The following is a 24,744-nucleotide window of genomic DNA, read 5'->3' on the forward strand; positions in this document are numbered from 1 at the left end:
ACGATGTCCATCATTTGCAAAGCAGGACACAGTGAGTGGTGTTTACAGATTTTACTGAATAATAGCATAAATATTATTTCTCCAGAACACCTATTAATCATTGCTATAGAGTGTTCAGTATGGCCTCCCCTGTTACGGAACACTCTATAGCAACGCTCTCAGGTCAGGATACCAATTTCATCCAATCAGGAGAGAAAACTCATACAGAATACAGGTACAATTGGAAGTTATGATCGCAAATTAGATGAGCAGACAAACATGGAACTGGATCACAGCTGATACATGGTCTTTGTGGGCTTATTCTCGCCTCATTGGATGAAATTGGTGACCCACCTTAAAATGTATTTTCACTCCTTAAAAGAATATTTTTTATAGAACAGCTTTGATTTTTTTCATGACATTATTTTGAAAAATGATTGAATTCTTTTTTTAATTTATGATGATTTGCTATGTAATTTCCCTTTTTGAAAATATTTTAGAAATAATAATAAAAGAAAGCAGTAAACAAAAAAAAGGATATTTAGGCCTACTCAAGACCCACAGCTACACTAGAGAAATCAGCACCACATTCTTGTGAACACTACCAACACCACCACAATTTCATCACGTTTTATTCTTTCTAAAATATTTGCCTTTAATTTCATAATGGAAATCAACGTTGCTCTGATCAGGCTGAAACCTTGCCCAAATATGGAGACATACGTCATAGATATGTCATAGATGACTGATGTCACAGGCTGGCTCCAAGTGTGAGATCCACAATGGAGCCACACCGTTTCCCATGTGGATCCCATGTTCTCTCTTCCATCCATATTGTCACTGTTGGGCAGAAACCTTATCACCATATTCCATATTTTTATGCTTAGTTTTTTCTCCCTTCTTTTCATGAACTAATGTGCTATTTTATACCTCGGCGTAGGACAGTGCAAATGTAGGGAAAGTAGCCGATCTTCAAGCTCACAACGTGTCGTGATGCAACGGGTTGCGAGCTTGTAGATCGGCTATATTCAAACATTTTTGAACAATTAAAAATACATATTTTAGATTAGATATAATATAATAACATGCCCTATAGCTTTGCCAATATGGTCACGATCACCAGCAGTATAGAAAGTAAGTAATTATTACACATACTCAAGTAAGTGCTGTGATGTTTTGTTAAAATAAACTACACTGCTCAAAAGAATTAAGGGAACACTTTGATCCCTGAATTCTTTTGAGCAGTTTTTGTTGGCAGTATGTACACAGTTCATGAGAAAAGGGATCGAAGTGTTCCCTACAATTCTTTGAGCAGTATATATTCTGAAAGTAATAATTGCATTAGTGTTTGTTCAGTAACAGCTAGGAGTCTCACCGTCTCTCAATCTCTTTAGTGAACAGAAAATACATTTCAGGTCAGACTACCAATTTCTTCCAATCAGAAGAGAATTCATACAGGATACAAGATAAACAAATGAAACCGGAAGTGATGAAACAAAACAAAAATTGGAACACTATACAATTGAAGCTGATAAATGTGTACTCTCCCCTGATTGGATTACATTGGCAACCGACCTACATGTATGTTCTGTTTATTGAAGAGCTGGAGAGATGGGGAGACCCCATGTTAACAAGTTACACTCTATAGCAATATAGAGCTTGTGCACAAAAAAAATCATCACTTACAGCACCTTTAAGTATAGGCCTATAACTTATACACATTTTCACATCGAGCAATTCCACTTTTTGATAGAGGCAAATATACTTTTAACTCCACTGCAATTATTTGACAGCATTATTTAGGCCTACTAGTTTGCAGATTTAGATCAAAATATACATTAAGTGATACATTTTGATTATAGGTCAATCTACCCAGCACCAAACATCAGCATCTTCACCAGCTTAAGTGATTAATACATTACTAATTGCAATCCGATATGATTATGAAATGGACCATTCTGCATAATGAGAACTTTTACATTAGGACTTTTAAGTGTATTTTGATGACAATACTTTTGAAAAGTGTTGAGTGCAGGACTTCCAAGGGAGTATTTCTACATGATGGTATCGTTACTTTTGAGCATGTCTTCCACCACTGTTCTAACACTCAGCTCTGAATCAATATAGTACCCATCCTTCCAGTAATTGTTCTCTGTAAACATTAAAATCTTCAGTGTTAATGTAACTCTGAATTACAAATGGGTAAACACTGAGGATTTTAATGTGTACAGTTGCATTTACAATCCTAACATTTCCAGCGTCTTTTATTGTTGTTACCAAAAATGCTCTACAATAGAGTACAGAAGTCCTGACGTCACTCGTTCATCCCCTGGTTCGTAAGGTAATTTCTCTATGGAGAATAACATTGTGTCATCTTAGAATCGTCTCATATAAGAATTGTGGTCCAAAAATAAACAAACTGTCTCTGCGATATTGTCAGGGAGGTGGTTCTGTATCGTTTATGATAGTCAGTCACTTATATTTGATACAGTCTGTTTCTGGCGAAAATGTAACTCATTCGACGGAAGTAACATTAGCGCTTTCTCACCGTCAGTTGATGTTTCATATCCATAAGAGTCAAACCGCCGGGATCATTTGTTTATTTTTGGAACACAGTTCTTATTTGACACGATATTAAACACGTCTATGGGAATTCAGAACAGGGCTGGAAAACCGCAAACCAGGTAGGATGTGTAAATTACGTCAGACTTTGGTGCTCTGGTGTTTCTTTCACTTGTTTTTACTTTCACTTAAGAAATCTGAGTATTTATTCCACCACAGATGGATTCCCACTCAACTAAAAAAGAAACAATCAACTGAAAAGCATCACAGAAGAAATCAGAACAGTTTATGTAGTCACATAATCTTGCCTTTATAACCAGTGTAGTCAAGCAATCCATGGAGTAGAACACACCTCCTCCACATGGCAAAAGTCTAGATTAAATACAACCAAGTTCCACACTGTAAACAAAATGCTTGTAGCTCTGCTCACAGCTTCGCTACAGTTGTAAGCATCACCTTCCAGGCTCCAGCTGAATTCTTACAGGACAACAAGGGGCACAAATCCCCTTTTTAACTAAGACAACCAAATAGGTGTGCACTGTTTAGCTGCGTTTTCAGTGCCCTCTGCTGGACAGATTTGCCAACAACAGAGAGACTGTACATAGTTACAAAGACTAACAGCCTTGTTACAATCATTTCACACTCGCTGTTTGCTGCTTAAATAATGTCTGCCAATGCTCAGCATCTCACGTATATATCCTTTACAGTGTTAAACCTGCATCTCTATAGATCAGTGGTTCTTAACATTTTATAATTTCAAGGACCCCCAGTTTGATATGCATTGGGCCACGGACCCCCCATTTGATATAGACTGCTTTATCTCTAGGACCCCATAACTACGCTGTAAAATACTCAGTGTTCATTTAACTGAGCGTTTACCAATGTTTCGCAAGACCAAGAATTACAGACCCATAGGGGTCCATTTGGTTCGAAACTCTCAGTCATTTAGCTGTGGAGACCCGTGGAAACCTCAACAAGGTCGCCTGGGGGTCGCCGGGCCCCACGTTAAGAACCACTGCTATAGATGAATAGTTGTTGGAGGATAGCAGGCATTCCTGAAAGCACCGTCTATTATTGGGGTCATCGCGTAGGCAGCTCCAATCCGATTCCTAAAATGTTTGTTTGAAATAGGGCCTGTGAAGCTCTGAAAAGGCCCCTGGCAGGCTCTCTCAAGGGGCCCCTGACCAGAGCTCTATAACACAGTACTCCTGGCTTTACTGGCAGACAGTCACCTCTCCATCAATTATTTATATATATAATAATATATCCATATCCGATATGGAAAAGAACTCCCCCCACAAGACCAACGCTGTTATCTGATAAAGTTAGGTGCATCCAGGAACTCCAGTTTGGCCGAGTCTGTCTATTCGAACACTATTGGCTGTGTTCGGGGGAGGGAAGGGTGACATTTGACTCCTGCAGGCTGGAGTGGCGCTTGTCAGCAGGGAATGTTCAGGAGGACCCACTGGCAGGTGAGCCAGGAGGATACAACAGCAGTGGCAATTGGCTTGACGACTAAATTGGGAGAAAAGGGGGGTAAACAAAATATTGGCTAATCTAAACGTAACCACTTAAACCCTACATGCTTAGCTGACCGGGGTGCCTCATGGCTCAATACTAGATTCTCTAGTATTTACCCACAACACCATATGTCTTTGCTGAAAATAAATACACATCAGCTAGTTTCAGTGAATGCTCCCCCCTTGAATAAGGACGTTATAAGGATTCAAGTTGGTTAACAACTTACAATACTTAATCATAGACAAAGACATAACAAAATAAATTAAAATCTCTTAATTACATTTTTACCTTTTCACCTATAATGACATCCCAATAGGAATGCAGGAATAAATTGGTAAAACAAAAATGAAAAATAAAAATAAAATAATAATATCATGTGGATTTTATGAGATAGCCTGGCTCTCCCCACTTCTGTTTATTGTTATATTATTATTACGGTCGTTAATGTTGCCCTCCATTCAGATAAAGCATCAAGGCAGGCTCATTATGTTGTTATAGTCAGAGGGAGAGGGGTTGCATCATCAATGATAAGCGCAAGAGGACAACTTAATGTCGAGTCCTGATTATCATCCTCAGCTTTGCGGCTTGTCGTTGTCTTCGTCCCTGTTGGGCCCCATGAAGGCCACTCCGTCCACGGGAATGTCCTTATCGCGGATGGCTTGCCGCACGCAGTGCTGGTACTTCTTGAAGGTGTCGTTGCACGGGTCCCCCCCGCGGTCCCCCTTCAGGAACTTCTCGGCGAACCAGCGGTTGAAGCACTGGTCGTACTCCCGCTTCAGCTCGGTGCAGCCCTCTCCCACGCTGTTCATCACGGAAACAAGACGTCCCCCCAAATGGAAATATCGTTTAGACGCCGGAAGATATCCCCAAAACAGAGAAAATGACGTTTAAATGTGGTTTAAAACACACGTCGCAACGTCGTCAGCGTGACACGGTGAATGGTCTCTGGCTACTGGCGACTTGTGCTTGTCTTCAGTGTTGCCAGGTTTTGTGGGACATGTAAGCAACCAGGTCTATGAAAACAAGCCAAAAAGAAGCAACATGAGCATTTACTTTAAACATATTTGAAAATAGCCGCTCTACAAAACAGCAACCCGCAACAACCAATTTTTACAAGCAACTTTACAGAAAAAGAAGTTCAGAGCCGCTTATAATAAGCCGACTTGGCAACACTGCTTGTCTTCCTTCTCTACCTCTTAATTACACTTCAGAGTACGACGGTGTCGACGGTCCAGAAAATAGCAGATCTATAAGCCCACAACACGTCACTACCGTGACGTGTTGTGGTCTTATAGCTCTGCTATTTTCGCTTCCTAGTTCCTACCTCCCTTCCTTCCTTGCTCCTCCTCCAACTCTCCTTGAAACGTGCGTTCTGATTGGTGGAACCGGTGACAGGGCGTCAAGACGTCAGCACGCTCTCCTTGAAACGTGTGCTGTGATTGGTGGGGCCGGCTAGAGCCTGTCGATACGACACATACTCACGTGACGTTTGCGGGGGCCAATCATGGGGCCAATAGCGTTTCCACGGTAACGCGAGATTCCACTAATCAGAGACGTCGCTGCTGCGACACTTTAGGATTGTGGGTAGTGTAGTATTTATCCATGATTCGTGAATATAACACAAATAGGAGTATAATAAAGAAGGAGAGGTCACAAATCGCTCTTGAAAGGCAAACTGCAATCTGAACCGGACAACCATATCTTTTAATTATGTATTGCGGGCCTTTCTCAAAATAATCGTTTCAGAAAAATAAAATAACACATATATTGTAATGTCTTTGGGACAGGGTATTCAATGTATATTAATGTATTATTGTCAGGACTGATTGATTGGCTGAAAGGCCACAGGTGTGGGGCTCATCATCACACACTGAATATATACTGTCTGTGTCTGCACTATTCTCAGTAAGGTCTGAGGAAGAGCCTCCCAGCTCCAAACATTACCACCGATAAAGAAAAACAAACACGATGGGAGCAGCATTCTGGTGTGCAGATGTTATTGTTCTTACATCTTGTCTGCAACCATACATGCATTAAACACTTTCATTCATGTTGAATTTTTTATTCAACACTCAGCCTAGCAGGACAAAATGTGTGTGTCTTTTGTCACTTTACCTTTTTCATTTCTCTGCAGACAAGGTGTGTCATGTAGATGGACAGGTGTATGGATTGAGATGCACTCAGCGCCCGTCTAAAATCAGATTAATCTGCAGAAAACGTTCAGAGTTGGATAAAATTTTGAGAGCTGAATTTGAGGTTAGATACTAATGCTAGGGGGTGGCAATTGCTCTCATATCTTGGATATCAGATATGTCCTTCTGTTGTTGTATGCAATCTTTGTCCGTTTTGGAGAGCGTCAAAGGTGCAGTTCCTCTGCCAAAGTCTGAAGGGCTGTGTCTGGGTTGGATACAATTAGTACTTTTTGTAAGTTTATGTTTTTAAAATATGTCAAATAAATAAAAATGTTTGGTGAATCTGGCAGGTCATGGTAACAGGAGACGAAACAGCCAGTCATAGTTAGTATACAGTACATTAGGTGAGTGAAGTGCGTTTGCTTTTGCTCTATTTTGATCTCAGTGGTGGGTGTACTGTTTTGCAGACCCAAGCCAGCACCCAGAGAATCCAGAAGTCAAACTCTCCCTCCACCACAAATAACCATGTTTTTTTCCTGTTGTATACAATAAAATAGAGTTAAAGGAGTGCACAGCCGTACAGCCTAAACAAAACCAGGAGCAGATAATGGTAGCCTATGTATAATAAGTAAGAGAACATTTGGTAAGAAGACCAGATGGTTCACAAGACGCAGACAGTACTGGTTCAGTAGGGAACAAACAGGGGTCATCACCATGGCAGCTTGTGATGGACAATAATCAGTGTCCAATCATGGACAATAATCATCTCACCAAAAACACATTGGCCTAGCCCTAAATGTATACTAATGGACTACTAATGTGTCATAGGGTCTATCTATTCCAATGTGCTGCACATTTTAAAACAATAGTATGTCTGCATTAACTACTGAGCCACTTAACGACCAAAAACAAATCCTAATTATTTTTGGATAAAACTAATTCAGTACAGACAGTGCTTCCATCGCAAAAGGGCCACTTAGCTGCATAGAGATTGCTGGCTTTTCAAAAGACAGTGTTACTTGAGGACAGAAGGAGATCAAGTTCTACCAGCTAAACCATTGGTTTGGTTTGGCAAGGTACGGCAGCCAGTTGTGGATTCCATTAAGGTGATCAGGTATTCTCTGTTGACTAGAAAGTCCAAGGCATGCAAATGTAACAATGGAAAAAAGACACTCTACAAGCTTTGATTTATTAGACGTAATAATTACATGTTTTTTTTTGTTATCAATTGTTTTTATTATCATATCAGCAATATAATTATGTTTAAATTAATACATTTTCAACAGAAACAAGATACAAACACATATACAACTTGAAAACAACACAGAAGGTTAAATAAAATAATAATACAAATAATAATAAACCCACCCACCCCTCCCAGGACCAACAATGTCTCGAAATGCAAGGGCCAAACACCATGCCTATACCTGTGCAAGGTCACAACACTGTGTACAACACTTAAACCAAGCCCTTAAGCTTATCTGCGACGTTAGACCACATATCAATGTTCCTCTCACTTGCTCCATGTAACCTCGCCGTTGACAGTTCTAAATAAACAATATCTAAAAAATGTTAAAGCCCATTAGCGAAATGTTAGGGTATGAGGAGGTTTCCACCTCGTAGCTACCATCTTTTTCACTGCTTAGTGAGGGCTGTTAACAAAAAAATGTGGACACGGCTGACAAAAGCGCCAAATTGTTTCTACATGCTCTCCATCACCATAAGTTTCATTTTGGAAGGGGAGCCACGTCATCAAGATGGCAGAAGGCGGCCATCTTGGGTTTCAAAGATGTCCACCATGTAATATCTATAAGTGCCAATATCTCGGCTTCAAAGCCACTTAGAAGGTCAATCTTGGTGTCAAAATATACATTTTCTGGGTCAAGGAATGCAATAAAGCGTTTGAGAAAATTGAGAATACCACTAGATGTTTATTTGTGCCAAGATCAAATAAATATGGTCATTCTAGCAACATATTTACATAATTTTCAACTCGGTTAGCAGTCAGACACATGGAGCATGAAGTGAATTGACATTCAAATTATCTGTCACATTGACAACTGCAAAGATCTGTGCAATTCCAGTGTGCCTTCTTGCATGAGCACCTTGCACCACAACCACGTTTACAACCGCACTTGACCAGTTCATTGCAGGCTTTTGACGCCATCGGTAGAATGCTCCACACAGGAAGCCAGACCTGGTTGTTGTCATCCAATGTCCATCCCCATCCTTCTGGACTGGGTGTCGGCTGCTGGGCCAGTTCAGACGTGGCCCAGATCCCAGACTGGTAGGCAACTCGCTTCACGTGTTGCAACAGTGAATCTTGCGTTGGTGGAATGTGTTCCATCGTTTTGTTCTTCTGGCAGAACAACTCTCGCCGTGCTTCATTGACAGATTCCAAATCACTTGTCTTATCATACATGATGACTGTGAAACGCTCAAGAAGCTGAAAGTGTTGGGCATCTATGGTCACTGAAGTGTATGGATTTTCTGCCATGTAATTGAAGGCCTGGGTGACCTCAGGGTAGGACTTCCACGCCACCCATGCTGACTTCTTCCCTTTCCCGCAGAATGCTGATGTTGTGTCACAGCCTGTGTAACAGTGGAAGATGGGAAGTGCTGTGGACTTGTCTTTGCCCAGAGCATGGCAGATGGTGTTTATATGAACATAGGTGTAGTTCTTGCCAGTGCCAAAAGCAACCCAGATGTCTGCTGCTGGATACTTGGTGAGCAGGGCATGGAACTTGCCGATGAGGATAACGACAACATCCGTATCCACAGTGCGTATCAAGCAGATAGAACAGCCATGTTCCAGGGCATCAAGCAGGTGAATCACTATCCTGGTGTCGGCCTCTTCGTGGTTACATGGCAGCATGGAGTGGCTGGTGTCTGTGCCGACCACTGTGATGCCAGATGTGATGAAGACCAGCTTGCCCTCTTGCCAGGCGGTGGATGCAATCTTCCCAGAGAGAAAGGTAAAGAGTTCCTGCTTGTTTATAGGATCAAGCAGGAAATCTGGCCAATTCCCCGGCAGCTTGTTCTGACCAGCCACCTTCCGTCGTATCCCTTTGCCTCGCTTCTCCCTTGTTGACTCTTTTATGCTGCTGGTGATGTAAGTATCCCAGACCACATCAACTCTTTTGGAGATCTCCAGGTGTTTCATGATGTGGGGAACAAAGACACAACTGGCATATTCGTCAAATGTGGTAATGTTGGTAGTGGACAGGAAGTGCACCACAGCAGCTCCATCGAGTACTTTGACATCAAACGTAGCTGGAGGTTCTTCTTGTGTCTTCTGTGTCAGAATATTTAGCAGATCTGACTTCTTTCCCAGCCGTAGTTTCCCTCTGTCAGATAGAGAGGGAGGGTATGGGTGGTTTTCATGTTTAAAGAAGGTGCTCATGTTCCCCTCTCTGTGTTGCATGGCTATATATATACACACACACACACACACACACACACACACACACACACACACACACACACACACACACACACACACACACACACACACACACACACACACACACACACACACACACACACACTGAGACTGAGATGTTGTGCATAATCTAGCCGAAGCATGCATAATTGTGTACATATATTGCCAGAATTGACCAAATTATCTAATATTGGCTGAATTAGTCACTTATTGATATTCCCTATAGTTTTATTGCATTCCCTGTCCCATAAAATGTATATTTTGACACTAAGATTGACCTTCCAAGTGGCTTGGAAGCTGAGATATTGGCTTTTATAGATATTGCATGGTGGCCATCTTTGTAATCCAAGATGGCCGCCTTCTGCCATCTTGATGGTGTGGCTCCCCTTCCAAAATGAAACTTAAGGTGATGGAGAACATGTAAAAAAAAAATGGCGCTTTTGTCAGCCGTGTCCACATTTTTCAAAAATATGGTCTTAAGCATCCAGGCTGTTAAGCCAGCAAAGAAGATGCGCTTGTGTGTGCAGTTCAGGTGTAGCCGGGACACATCATCAGGTCAGAGGAGGTCAGACAGGTACATGGGCCCTGAATAGCTAGATGAATAGAAAAGTCCAGACCCATTGAAAGTTGCTGTACTCTGTCGTCCACTTCATCCTGAGCCACCCCAGCCTTGCAAAGTGTGATGGGGTTAAGTGAGTCCTGGGAGGGAAGCTGGTTAGCGTTACCAGGTTCCACAGGGCTCTATATTTGGTCTGCTCCAGTTTTTTCCCTCTACACCAAATCTAAAAAATATATATAACTTAAAAAATAGCCGCTCTACAAGCTCACAGTTTCAATCTCACGCTGCAGCTTACGACAGATGGTACGACACTCAATGTTCTCTCATGTCCACTTGGATGTGTGAAAGAGCCTAGTAGTGAAATCATCACTTTCGCAATGTATCATTTGTGTGATGTGATACACCACAATGTGTTACACAGCACATCATTGATTCTGTGCTTTAAGAATTTTAGCTGTATATTAATTGTATTTCATTATGCAGATATACTACACATTTGGAGTCCACTACATACATTTAGAGCTAGCTCTATGTGCTTTTGGTAATATTATTGCTGTACTTTTTGTAATCTCTTTGATTTAAATAACTTTGAGCTGCATGTACTGTATGGTATGAAAGATATACAAATAAAGTGTCTTGGTTCAGAGTCCTGAACCTTGTCCTTCATTGGTGTTACTTAGCTCCACTCCACATTCTGATTGTTTATATTTGATAGTTTCTCTCTTTTGCCATACATTTACTCAAGTACTGGGCTTGAGGTATTTCCAATTTTCAATACTTTTACTTCTACTCCACTACATCTCAGGGACAAATATTGTACTTTTACTCCACTACAATGATTTGAAAACTTGAATTACTAGTTACTATGTAGATTTAGATTATCACAAAACACACATTAACCACTTCAGCCCTATACATTTCGGCCATTTGAAAATAGCCGATCTACAAGCTCACGATGTAGATCTGCTATTTTCAAAAGATTTTTATACATGTTATACATTTGAAAACATTGTAATTTATGTAAAAAAGAAAAACATTTCTTTATAGTTATTTTCAAAGTCTTATGGATTTATTGATTTTGGAGAAATAGATACAATAATCTCACAAAAAGAAGGGGGGAAAGATGTGTTACAATTAAAGGTATTGTCCAGCAGAGGGTGCTGGTACCCTGTGATGGAGTTGGTTGGGAGTAGCAAGTACCTTGCTGTGGCAAGGTGACCATGCTATTTGCTATTTGCATTCCTTGTTCACTTTTCTGATGAAATCTACCTTGTATTTAAAGCACTTTAATTAGCTAAATGTAATTGAACAACATAATTTGGTAATTCTATACCTTCAAAGAAAGAATTTAATCCAGATATGGATTAAACATCATTATGAAAGCATTCTGTGAAAATGGAAAGCTCATATTATGAAAGCATTCTGTGAAAATGGAAAGCTCACAAGCCGGTAGATCTACCTTTTTTTAAACCATTTTTCAAAGTTAAAAACCATTGGGGTGAGTTTTCCACAAAGTTGGGGTGAGTCTTCCGGGGTGAGTTTTCTCAGGTCCTGGGGTGAGTGTTCCTACCCCCGAAAATCTTGGGGGTGAGTTTTCCTACCTCTGGGGAGAGTTGGTTTTGGGGTGAGTCTTCTTGATACCGAACCTCTCACACCTCTATACAGCTCCGAGATGAGGTTCTATGTCGTTCTCATCCAGGATCGGGCGAACGCCCGCTAAGGCTCCGCTGTTTACCCTTTTGTATACATCGTATCCCAAAACTAATGGTAGATTCCAAACCGCACGGATGTTTAAGGTTTGGTCCGGGGCATAATATTTTAGGTCGGCAGCGAAACTACCCGTTTAAATCACTTATTTAGTCAGCCTGTGGCCATGTTTCCCATTGTAGCCAAACCGGGAGCAGTACTGGCAGCGGACGTAGGGGGGTTTTCCGGGTTGAATGGGAAACATGGCCACAGGCTGACTAAATAAGTGATTTAAACGGTAGTTTCGCTGCCGACCTAAAATATTATGCCGCCGACCAAACCTTAAACATCCGTGCAGTTTGAAATATACCATTAGTTTTGGGATACGATGTATACAAAAGGGTAAACAGCGGAGCCTTGGCGGACGTTCGCCCGATCCTGGATGAGAACGACATAGAACCTCATCTCGGAGCTGTATAGCGGAGTGAGAGGTTCTTTATGGAGCTACACCGTCACATGACAACAAGGGGGCCACACGGTGACTTCTCACGGAGCGGAAGTGACGTCGCAGTGTTGTTGCTTTTATGGAATCAGAGCAGCTGCTGTCATGTGACTGAGAGCAGCTCCTCCGTTCTGTGTTTGACAAGATCAGCTGGAAGAGGAGAAGAAAGACCACCGCCACAAAACACACACACTTTACACCAACTAACACGTTCCTCCTCCAGACAGAGGAGGTGGTTGTTGTGTTAGGTCTTAGGACAGACACCATGGGGTGCTGCTACAGCAGCGAGAACGAGACCACAGAGCAGGTAACGTAACGATGATGATGCTAACCATGCTAATGCTAACCATGTTCCTCCAACTTCTTCTTGTTTCTACTTCTCCTTCCTCCTCCTTTGATTTTTATCGGAGATGTCATCGATCGATATCGTTTCGTTTTATCATATATATATCCATCGGCCCCAGAAATGGATCGATGTGATTGCATTTAGTTTGTTTATGTTGGAAGCTAGTTTTTATTTATTTTTTACATAGAAGATAGAAGCATCAGATTGCTTAGCCTTGGGTCAAGACTGTCAGAGATGTATTTGAACCAGTGTTTTACTTTCGTATATCTATGATATGCACACATGTCCAAATCGATCAAATACATCTGTGATAGTCTTGAGCCAAGGGATTGCTCGTAGATGCTATAAGGCAGGGCCCAGACACTTTGATAGCAAGTGTCAATCTGTTCCTTTGACTCTGGGAGTGCACCAATGGAACCAAATGGACCAGCAAAATATGATCAACTTGTATACACTCCCAGTATAAACCCTAATTTTAGATAGCTGTAATCAACTACTATTGGACCCAACCCTCAGTGTTTGGAACCAACGTTGTCGTTGATTTAACTAGTACAAGTTATTGTCAGTGGTGGAAAAAGTACTCAAATGTTTTACTGAAGTAAAAGTGTCAATACAACATTAAGTAAAAGAATGTTCACTTGAAAAGCTTTGGCATCAAATCTAGTTGTAGGCAGCCCTGTGTCAACTGTACACAGACGTGTGTCACATGACATGCTGCTCTGCTGAACAAATACCATCGCAACAACATCGGAAATGATGATTAACTCTCAGGCACCATCAGAGGACATGAAATGTACACAATAATATGAATTATTATTATTATTACTACTTAGAAGTTGTTTGTGGTGTTGATATAGTTGGTTTGATTTTAGTAGCATAATCAAAAAGGGGAAAAGTCAAGTTTTCCTTTTAAAGCATCGCTTTTTTTAATGAATAAAATTGTAAATTTGTCCACTCTATATGGTAGAGTATGTTAACACAATATAACTTATAGAATTGGGTTGGTTGTATTTTGTCTCCCTGCTCTTCTATTGAGACATTTAGATCATGTCAAAGGTCAGGTCTCACCTAGACATAGGATCTGACACGAATTTTGACCTAAAGGTCAAGATTTAGTTTATCCCCTGAGCAAGCAGGGAGGCTCTATTAGCTCAATGTTAATACAATTCAGCACTTGCACAGGAAACCAGAAGAGAAAAGTTGCACATAGTGCAGCACTGCAGCTTTAACTTTATGTGCAACTGCAGCCTTTAATCCATCAAGACCGGGAATGCACCTGCTATTTCTTTTGAAAAATCTTGGAAAATCTTTGTGTGTGTGTGTGTATATATATATATATATATATATATATATATATATATATATATATATATAGGCCTATCCTATACCCCCATCTCAAATGTTTTGTTCCAGGGACCCCCAGAAGCAAAGATTTGAGTTACAAATGTTCACTTTAAAAAAAATATATATATATTCAAAGATTTGCACGAATTGAGCTGGCTCTATACTTGGTATGCTCTTTTCCCCCCTGAACACCAAATCTCTTTGGGACAAATAACGTAAATATATAAAAAATATTACAGACATATTTAATAATTTTATACTTTCAAAATATTTAAAAGATAGCAGAAATCGTCAATCTACAAGCTTACAATTTGTCACATCGCATTGTGAGCTGAGGAATTTACCCCAATTTGTAATGCACAAACATGCTCAAAAGAGTGAAGAGAATAATTCCCAACATGTCCATACAAGTAGGCTTTGTTAGACTTTTTACACTCTTGCAATGACAATTCTTCCTCTCCCCCTAAATAGTTAGTTAGTTAGGACAGTGGTTCTCAAACTTTTTCATGTCAAGGACCCCTAAATTGACACTTGTTAGCCCGCGGACCCCCATTTGAAAAGATATGCCAGGGACCCCCATAAGAGGAGATTTTTTTTACGGCTCTAGCAGTGATTCTCAACCATTTTAATTTCAAGGACCCCCAGTTTGACATGCTTTAGGCTCCGGAGCCCCATTTAATGGCATTTCTATCTCTGGGACCCCAATTTATATTATAAAATCAATGTTAATTTAACTCTGAGAGTGTACAAATGGAACCAAATGGACCCGTAATTTAGCTGGGGACCCCCTGGAACTCCCTCAAGTACCCCTAGGGGTCCCCGGACCCCACTTTGAGAACCACTGAGTTAGGAAATCTGTCTTGCGGAGCCACACGACCAGAGTTCTCCGCCCACCGATAACGTCTGGGAAATCTAAATTCAACCAATGGGCTTGGAAGGGCGGAGAAAACCACGCTAACAAAAACAAACCTATGATGACCAGACAGTGCTTTGGAAAGCAATCCTGATACTGTCTGCTCCAGTATGAAGGACCTCCCTAAAGTCTTTGAATTGGTTCTGTGAGGCCTGTTGAAACCTCTTATCTTCATATTCTAACTTTTTGTCAATGCCCTACTTCATTGGTTCTCAAAGTGGGGTCCGGGGACCCCCAGGGGTCCTTGGGGGGGGTTCCAGGGGGTCCCCAGCAAAATGTGTTAATAGCATCACAATAATTTAAACCTTTTTATACTTTGGGCTATTCAAAAATAGTGAAAATGTGTGCAATGAATATATATATATATTTTGAAGCGAACATTTGTAACTCAAATCTTTGCTTCTGGGGGTTCCTGGAACAAAATATTTGTGACGGGGGTCCGCGGCTAAATTGTCATCATTTTAGGGGTCCTTGACATGAAAAAGTTTGAGAACCACTGCCCTACTTGATCATACTACAGCTTCACACAAAAGCATTAAAAGTAGCAGATGTACAAGCTCGAGCTTGTCGATCTGCTACCTTTGAATTGTAATCCTTAATTTTTCCTTAGTTTTGGACATATGAGGTTTCCACCCCACAGAGACCACATTATAATTATTTTTTTTTAAATTGCTTCCACTTCCACGCACCTTTCACCCTATTCACAGAATTTAGATGTTGGCGTATCAGACGACAGAGATCTCTGATCACCCGCTTACGTAAGACTAGGAAATCTGTGATACCAATGTAATGTAGGCTGTGGGGGTTAAATGAACTCCATGAAAAGGGTGTCACAAAGTGACAGAAGACACGGACACCCTGTCCTGCCTGGCTGGGTGCTGGGTCAAGACTAGAACGGTGGAGAAAAACAATAGAAACTGCACACCAGAATGCTGCTCCCATCGTGTATGTTTTTATTTATTGGTAACATTTGTAACATAGTGCAGACACACACAGCTTATATTCAGTGTGTAGTGCCCCACACCTGTGGCCTTTCAGCCAATCATCAATCAGTCCCGACGTCGATGACACATTGAACACCCTGCCTGTCCCAATAGATTATTACAATAGTGCATACAACATATACATTACAACACAATATTTTGCCCAGCATTTTTTTATTTTTACAAGCCGTCATAAAGCTAGAGGCGTCTCTTGTAATTTTTCTGTGTCATTTTAGATGGTAACCATTCATTTATACTTTGGCTATTCAAAAATAGCGGATATACAAGCTTGTATATCCGCTATTTTTGATTTATTTTGATTTTTGAGCAGGAACTCAAATATTTTGAGATGGGGGGTCGGCGGCCAAATACATATAATTTCGGGGGTCCTCCTTGACATAAAGAAGTTTGCGAACCACTGATGTAGCAACATACGCTTTTCAGAAAACATTTAGAAGACATTTGTGGAATCGGCCTCAGGTCTTAATGGGTTAAGGAAAGTAACAAATAAAAACGGGGACAAGAGATGCCCTATGGCAAGGACAGAGGATGTCCCTGGCCTGTACACAGGCACAAAATGAACCTATATTAGGACAGACCATAACACCATACATCAGAGTTCCATGCATATACATACTGTAGTACAGCAAATACTGATTGAAAAAATGTCTTAAACAAATATGAGAGACAAACAATTGCAATGATCAATGTGTTTTTGTACATGATGTTTAACCCCATGGTTCTCAAAGTGGGGTCCGGGGACCCCCAGGGGTCCTTGAGGTAGTTCCAGGGGGTCCCCAGCTAAATAGGCACCAAATGGACCCTTATGAGTCTGTAACTCTGAGAGTGTACAAATGGAACCAAATGGACCCTAACGGGTCCATTTGGTTCCATTTGTACACTCTCAGAGTTAAATTGACATAGATTTTACAATATAAATTGCGGTCCAAGTGATAGAAATGCCATTAAATGGGGGTCCGTAGCCTAATACATGTCAAACTGGGGGTCCTTGAAATTAAAATGGTTGAGAATCACTGCTAGAGCCGTAAAAAATCTTCTCTTATGGGGGTCCCTGGCATATCTTTGGAAATGGGGGTCCGCGGGCTAATAAGTGTCTATTTTGGGGTCCTTGGCACAAAAACGTTTGAGAACCACTGGTTTAACCTATGTTCCTATATTATCTAATTATCAAGTGTCAGTTGTTGTTTGTATGAATATTGTATGTTGTGATGTTTTATGTGGACTCCAGGAAGACTAATGGCAGCGGAACAAAGAATAATCATTTCTGCTCTTTGACTGTAATATAAATGTATATTTTGTGGTCGTGCAGGATCAAGACGATGAGCATAAGCGTTTGATCGATCCCAACCCCGACAGTAAACCCCCCAACGGGACAGACTGGAGTCCTGCCAACGTGCCCTCGGCACGCACAGACGAACAGGCTCTCCTCACGTCCATCCTCACCAAGACAGCACTGTAAGACATGGCTCTATTTTACTAATTACACCATCCCCTACACCAGGGGTGTAGGGGATGTGTCTTGAGACAAGTTGTCTCAAGACACTTTACATGTAGAGAAGAGACCCGACAATCCCACCCTGAGCAAGCAATTTTGCGACAGTGGCAACGAAAAACTCCCTCTTAACCCATTGAACGCCAGAGGTTAATCTCATAATGTACTCACCAGTGCCAAGGTTTTTTGGTTATTTTTTTGTTTTTTTCATGTCGCCATAGACCCCGCTAAATCCGGTAAAAAGGCGCGTTCATTGGGTTCTACACACACAGGGGATCTGTGTGCGACGAGCCGAAAAGACCGCATCTCTTTACGTTCCGCCATCTTGAAGCTACTGTACAGGGGTAAACGCTAGACCGTGCGATGCGAGGAGAAAAACTACACCGGAGATAATCGACTTAGAAACCGGATCCCAGACAGAAAGTGGGTGTGAAACCGGATATTTCTGTTTCCGGTAATGAAACCGGAACCGGAAGGGGAACAAAAAAATCCGGAAAGTGCACCGCAAAATTTCATAACGGATTTTCATAATAGCGGAGGTTCGCGTAGGTCTACGCGACTGGCACGCTGCGGCTTTAAATAGGTTCGCGTAGATCTACGCGACTGGCAGCCAATGTGTTAACTGGAAGAAACGTCAGGCAGACCCTAGGCTCTACATTCCTAGTGCTTATCATGGTGGGGTGTCCCCAGTTCAAATATGATTATTTTGGGGGGGTTCACGGCCTGAAAAGGTTAAGAACCACTGCCCTTGCTGAGAGAGAGATGAAGCAGGGAACCCTACTATATAAAATTGGGTTGCAGATTGAGCTTTTTCATTGTGTTGTGTTGGATTCATGTTAATGTGTATTTTCAGACATTTAACCACTTAAACCCTCAATACTAAGTAAACTTGACCTTTGGCTATGTACTTAGTCTGCTCCTTCATACACCAAACCTCTTTGCCGAAAATAGCTGATCTACAAGCTCACAACGCCTCGCAGCGCTGTGAGCTTGTCTATCTATCTTGCTATTTTCGGCTAACGTTCCCCTCAGAGTGGTAAATGTGAAAAAAACTGTCCTATCACACAAAGATTTGGCAGCCCCCCTGTAACTCTGAGGACCCCCTGTTGAAGACCCCTGTCCTACGCTATTGCTTCTAAAAATGGGGTCGGGGACCTCGCAGAGGTCCTTGAGGGGGTTCCAGGGGTCCCCTGCTAAACCATCGATAGTTAGGAACCAAATGCACCCTAACGATTGTAACCCAGAGAGCGTAGAAATACTCATTGTACTCGGTGTAGATTGGGGTCCCAAAGATTAAGAAACAATAAAATAAAAAATCAAATGGGGTGTCTGTGGCCTAATGCATAAAACTAGGGTTCTTTGAAATGAGAGAGGTTGAGAATCATGGCTTTAGCATATTCATATTAGTTTTTGGTGCAAACTCAGGGCCATGGTCTGTCTGTCGTGTACCAAATGAGTGAATAGACAATGTGATTGATTAATGTCTCTGTCTGTAGGAACATCATCGATGTCTCTGCCGCAGACTCTCAGGGGATGGAGCAGCATGAATATATGGACAAAGCAAGGCAATACAGGTATGTGGACTGGATGCTCACTCATGTGGTCATTATTGTAAAGCTAAATGACACTTTAGTAAAGGTTTAGGTTGTGGATATATCTTCAGTAGTTGCTCCATTGATGAGAAATTGATATCCCAAATTGTGTATTGGCAGAATCAGCGTTGTTTGCGTTTGTTTATGTGCTAAAAGAGTGAGAGCTGTTTCACTTCAGTCCCAAGTCAAAAAGGATATTATTTTGGAATATCAATTTCTAATCAATGGAGCAACTACTATGCTCTTTGGTGCAAGGGCGACAAAATGGATAGCACATTTCTTTTAAAGGGACTACTACATGGCAAGGTTAAAAAAACATACATATTTTGGCAAAAGTCTAAATCAGGGTGACTAAACTCAAAAAGCAGCACAAAGAAAACTTATAAAGGAAACGATCTCGTTGGCTCATTAATTAATCACTCAATCTAGTGTGTTTAAGAGCCTATGAGGTTGTTTCCTTTTATAAGTCTATTGTTTGTTTGGCTTTTAGGTTTAGTCACCCTGATGAAGGCTATCTGTGTTTTTAACCTTGTCATGCAGTAGACAATTTGTAATGAAGGCTTTTTTTTTTGTTAGGCAAGTATAAAGAGAATAAAATTCTATTTACATTGTGGGTTAATCATCAATAGGCCTATATTTTATAGTAATAGGTTATTTCAATGACTATTGTCTTGTTTTGTGTCTATTTGGTACACATACCTTCCCAGACAGTCTTTTTTTATGTTTCTTATATTCCCCATTAGGGATACTAATAACCAATGTAATATTTTCAGTAGACACAGCTCTGTACACACATTTGCACCACAATAACTTTTCTTACTTTCATGTACGATCAAATAATTTACAAATGTGCACTTTAACCACTTGAAGCCTGGAATCTCTATTCTGGTGCGAACATTTGGAAAAAATAGCCGATCTATAAGCTTGTAGTTCTGCTATTTTCAGCTAAGAAACTAAAGGGGGGAAAAAAGGAGTCGACCAAGTATATAGCCCTGGGGGACCCCGGTCAACTAAGCAGGTTAATAAAACGTACAGGTTCTGTTTGGATAAAGCTTTTGTTTGGTATGTTTATGTTTGTGTTTCAGTACAAAGCTGGCCGTGTTGAGCAACACTCTGCCACAGAAGAAGGCCCACGCTCTGCCCTCTCTCACCAGCCAGCCACACCAAGTGCTGGCCAGCGATCTGGTGCCATATTCAGATGTTCAGCAGGTGAATGTTACGCACCGACAGGTTTTATAAATGCAGAAAATGTCAGTTAAACTTAACCCCTTTGAGGTGACAATTTAAAAATACAATTTAGGCATTTTAGCAGACGTTCTTATCCAAAGTGACTTGCAGTGCAAGTAGCCTACAGACAATGAACCTAGCGTCCGTCTAAACAGGATCTAAATCACATTCTTAACATTCGTGGTCCGGAAAAAACAAATCTAAGACCGTGGGTCCGACCAAGCGGCCATGGCTGAATGGTTAGTGTAGTGCCCACTGCTCCTGTTACTTAGGGTGGGTTAAATGCAGATACCTCATGTACCTCATGTATGCAAATATACAGTGACAAATACCACAAAGGAGTGTAGAGCGTACGAGCGGAGCTGAGCGGGGGGGAATGCCGCTCCTTGCTCCAGGGGGCTGTTGTCACGCTCGCTATTTGCTCATGTTGATCCCCCAAACATAGGCCTACTGTGTGGATTACAGAGAAATGTGAATGAAATCTTGATCAGGTATGTGTGCACTTCTGTTGCAGTGTTGAGGATTTCTTTGTGTCTGTCCGTGCGACCGGACGGGCATGCTCAAACATGTGGTGCGCGGCCCCTGACCGGAGCGGCTTGGAGCGGCGGGCGGTCCTCGCTCCGAGTTCGCTCCTACCTTTTTATAAACCCGCTCCCCGCTCCGCCCGTATGCTCTGGTGTGGACTATTATTATTATTATATTATTGTTATTATCTGCATAGTAAACCCACATCAAGAAGGGATACAAGGAGAGAGAAGTGGTGGAGATTAGCATGGCATGCCAGGACTCTGTTATTTCAGTGAGCAGCTTAACCACATTAACCCTGGCGTCCCTATTTTGGGGGACTCAGTCTCTAGCTTGTGTTCACAGCCGTCATCGATGCAGATATTTGTGGATATTTAAAATATTGGTTCTCAAAGTGGGGTCCTTTGGGGGGGGGGGGGGGGGGTTCATGTAGTTAACATAGCATCACAACCACTTCAATCCTTTGCACAGAAAAGTTTGAGAACTACTGCTTTAAAAAATCTAAGGTTTCTCACAGGGGGGGATGTTTTAAGTGAATCTATGCAAATTTCTGTGCTTATTATCACTGTGAAGATTACATTATTGATCTCGTCAGGGTAAATGCAGTGACCAATGGCAAAATGAACTCGATCATAGGTTCACGTAAAAAAGCATGCACTCTTTTTTTTTTTTTTTTTAATACTTAATTAACATGTTAATTAACAGTGCAGGTAGTACAGTCAAAGGTTATGCTAAAAGAATAAAACAAAAAGACCCATGCAGAGGCTTGTTTCCATCGTGGGCCTTTGTCATTTGCCCTGTAGAATCGTATGGTATATTTACAGAGAAAGTAGGGGATGGAGCGAGGGTCCAAGGATTCTACTATCGAGGGTCAGTGTTCACTTGTATTTTGGCGAAAGGAATTATTTGAGGTTAGTTTTGAGGTTGGGCAGGGAGTTGAGATCCTTTTGTCTTTCGGTAGGTCATTCCACATTTTGGTGGCAGCCTAGTAGAATGCATTTTTACCAATGTTCTTAACCCATTGAGACCTGAAGCCGATTCTACATGTCTCCTAAATCCCAACAGTTTTCTGAAAAACGTATGTTTCTATATCAGTGGTGCTCAATCTTTTTCATGTCAAGGACCCCCAAAATGATATGAATTTGGCCGCAGACCCCCATCAAAATATTTTGTTCCAGGGACCCCCCAGAAACAACTATTTGAGTTAAAAATGTTTGCTTTAAAAATGCGCATATCAAAGATTTGCACGCATTTTCACAAATTTTCAAAAATAGCAGATCTACAAGATCTACGAGCTTGTATATCTGCTATTTTTGAATAGCCCAAAGTGTAAAATAATGCTTTTTAGCTCAAATCTAAAAATGACACAGTTCCATGCCCATGTGCGTCGCTCACTTCTAGAGAAGGACCGTAGTTTGACAGGTATCCGGGCACTGATCTCCTACTCCTGTTGCTCATTTCGTATGCATGGTTTTGGCATGGTTCTTCTGAACAGTGACTACCACGCTTTTCTGTTCTTGCAGGTGTCCAAGATAGCAGCGTATGCATACAGTGCAATATCTCAGATCAAGGTGGACGCGAAAGAAGAGCTGGTTGTCCAGTTTGCCATCCCCTGATTCAGCATCTCTGGCCTGCATATCCTTCCCACCATCTCTCTCATAACTCTCCAGGAAATAAAATCACAACATTTACCCATCTTCATTAACTGACATGCCTGTCAAGTGTCTAAAGCTACAATCCAGAATTATTTTTAATGAATAAAACGTTATTTTAACCAATCTGTATGGCAGAGTATGTTAATACAATATAACTAGCACATCTGCAGTGGTGGGAGGTGGTCTTCCCTTCTCTTCCATTGAGACATTCAGACCCTGGTGTCGGGTAGGACACCAGGTTGACAACGTCGGTAAAGTTATTTGAAGCAGACGATGCACCGGATTTGGATACTAGATGTGTCGCCATCTTTGTTTTAGTTCGGACATCTCTCTGTTTGGATGGAGAGACAACGGACATCATGGAAATTAGGGATTGTAGCTTTACAGATGCTCATAGATTTAAGTATTGTCAGGACAGTCTTGGTTGTTCATATTTTTATGTTTAGCATGACTGAATTTAATAATAAATCACCCTAAAGCTTCTTGCTTCACAAAGAAGCGAACAGGGCTTTTTGTTTAGCTGCATAAAAAGGCAAGCAACGCAGCTTTACATAAATCCAACTACAGAAGAATTGGTAGATATCCATTCTGGTTGGTTAACATTCATTCCTAACAGTTAAATGTCAGGACGTTAAACAGGAATTGTGATGACAAAATGGAAACGCAAATTAGGTTTGGCCAGTGACATCACACAAGCCCATGGCTAACAATACTTAAGTAGCATTTTTTTTTACTTTAGAATGAGGGGTGCACAGCACACGACTATTGATTAGTTCTCACTGTGGATGTCTAATATCCTTGTTTTGGATTCCTATCGTGACACTATCCACCCATTCTTTGCCCTAATGAAGGCAATCAAATTTACTCACCTTTTGTAGTGATTTTGGAGGTTGCAATCGCTCTAGTCCTGTTTTTGTCTTTGACAAGAAGTGGCAATCAGACATGAAGGAGGAATCTGGCCATGCCGCAGCTAATATAGTAATCAATAGAACAAACCACATGAGCCCTAGCACCCCCTTGTCTGGATCATAATAGGCCAACATTTTGGGAAACTAGCTTTAATAAATTCTATTCGCTATTTGACGTAGTATATAGTTTAAAGATGGAGTCATCCAATTATAACTAATTATCCAGAGAATTTGGTTCATCCCGGTGGAACATTTATTGTAGATGTGATTAGCACTGAGACACCTTGTTCATAATTTGTATTCTAGACAGCAAATTGTTGTCCGTTTTGAGGTGACATCAAGTGCTGTATGCAGCCGGTCTTTGCTGAGTGAGGGATGTAAAGATAGGCCAATCTGTGCCAATTGGGGGGGGGGGGGGGGGCAGGTTTAGACACGTTTTGGACGCCTTGCCTGAGTTTACAACGATTGAAACGTTTCATCTTTTTCTAGCTCAAACTAATCAAACTGGCAGCCCCCTTGTATTCATATACCATAACTTCCCATATATTTAATTGCAGTGGTGACAGCAGGTCAACAAGGGCATGCAGGTGGGAGGTTGCAGGTTCAGACAACGTATTGACGTATTATTGACGTTTTTTGATGCCTTCTTTGTACAGAATATTGTGGTTAGTTCAAATACAAATACAGAACGGAACCCTGAAATGGATTGTACGCAGGTCCCCTTCGTAGGGAGTACTTTGTTCAGGATTTGGCTTGAAGTCTTGGGATTGAAAAGATTTTTATGAAAATAACAAGAAAAAACACTTAAAATCCTAGCTTTGTTAGATTTTTAAAAAGCTTGAGAGTGTAACAAGTTGTTCATACCGTATGGATCAGAAAATAACTGCCATTGCAGCATGAACGTCTCCCACTGTCCAGGCACAGATGACCTTAAATGATTATTTATTTGTTTTTCTTTTTCGTATGATATTTGTGCTCTTTGTGGGAGAGCGTAAGAGTATGTGTGGACAGGGAGAGCCTCTCCTGGGTCTGTAAAGGGAAGATCTGCAAGGCTGTGATGACTTTAAAACCACACTTTCAGTTTGGGCTTTTTTTTTGCAGTGTGGTCTTAGTGTTTTGTTAGGTTTCTGTTTGTTTGTTTGTTACTTTGAAATGTATAATACTACCTGGATTATGTTTGTCATTTCTTAGGCTAGCACCAAAAAGATTTTAAGATTTTGTTTTGGTCATTTAATGCATTAATTAAAGACTTTAAACATAAAGACTGTGTTAAGAATCATGGACAAATTGTGTGTAAGTATGTGTGAGCGTGAGCTGTGTTTGGAGAGCGGCTGGTTGACAAAAATCTGAATAAA

The 24,744-nt window shown here is 41.1% G+C and overlaps 2 protein-coding genes across 3 annotated transcripts in view; one reads left to right on the forward strand and one right to left on the reverse strand.

Annotated features, from left to right (window-relative positions):
- Positions 1 to 5,015, reverse strand: part of triap1 (TP53 regulated inhibitor of apoptosis 1) — a 311,612-nt gene extending 306,597 nt beyond the window's left edge. The window contains exon 1 of one of the 2 annotated variants that reach the window (XR_014601370.1): positions 4,404 to 5,015. Coding sequence is in view for 1 of the 2 variants with exons in the window: in XM_084065427.1 (XP_083921553.1) it covers positions 4,635 to 4,871 (237 nt within the window). In the remaining variant the exon portion in view is untranslated. Of the gene's footprint in view, positions 1 to 3,799 lie in introns of those variants that run through there. The other variant, XM_084065427.1, reaches the window with a different exon arrangement.
- Positions 5,016 to 12,478: 7,463 nt separating this feature from the next.
- lamtor1 (late endosomal/lysosomal adaptor, MAPK and MTOR activator 1) lies at positions 12,479 to 24,654 on the forward strand. Its single transcript, XM_084065426.1, has 5 exons — positions 12,479 to 12,690; positions 17,300 to 17,445; positions 18,979 to 19,056; positions 20,160 to 20,283; positions 22,350 to 24,654. Exons 1-5 carry the CDS (start codon positions 12,649 to 12,651, stop codon positions 22,440 to 22,442), a joined length of 483 nt encoding a protein of 160 aa, XP_083921552.1. The 5' UTR covers positions 12,479 to 12,648; the 3' UTR covers positions 22,443 to 24,654.
- Positions 24,655 to 24,744: the final 90 nt, after the last annotated feature.

This window comes from Gymnoscopelus microlampas (genome assembly GCF_963454915.1).
Source record: "Gymnoscopelus microlampas genome assembly, chromosome: 8".
Classification (NCBI taxonomy): domain Eukaryota; kingdom Metazoa; phylum Chordata; class Actinopteri; order Myctophiformes; family Myctophidae; genus Gymnoscopelus; species Gymnoscopelus microlampas.

What these genes read in the sequence shown, in the direction of transcription:
- lamtor1 (XM_084065426.1), top strand. Translation starts at nt 12,649, where the DNA reads ATGGGGTGCTGCTACAGCAGCGAGAACGAGACCACAGAGCAG. An exon ending in GACAAAGCAAGGCAATACAG is followed by an intron (nt 19,057 to 20,159) that starts GTATGTGGACTG and finishes TTTGTGTTTCAG; the next exon opens with TACAAAGCTGGCCGTGTTGA. An exon ending in CATATTCAGATGTTCAGCAG is followed by an intron (nt 20,284 to 22,349) that starts GTGAATGTTACG and finishes CTGTTCTTGCAG; the next exon opens with GTGTCCAAGATAGCAGCGTA.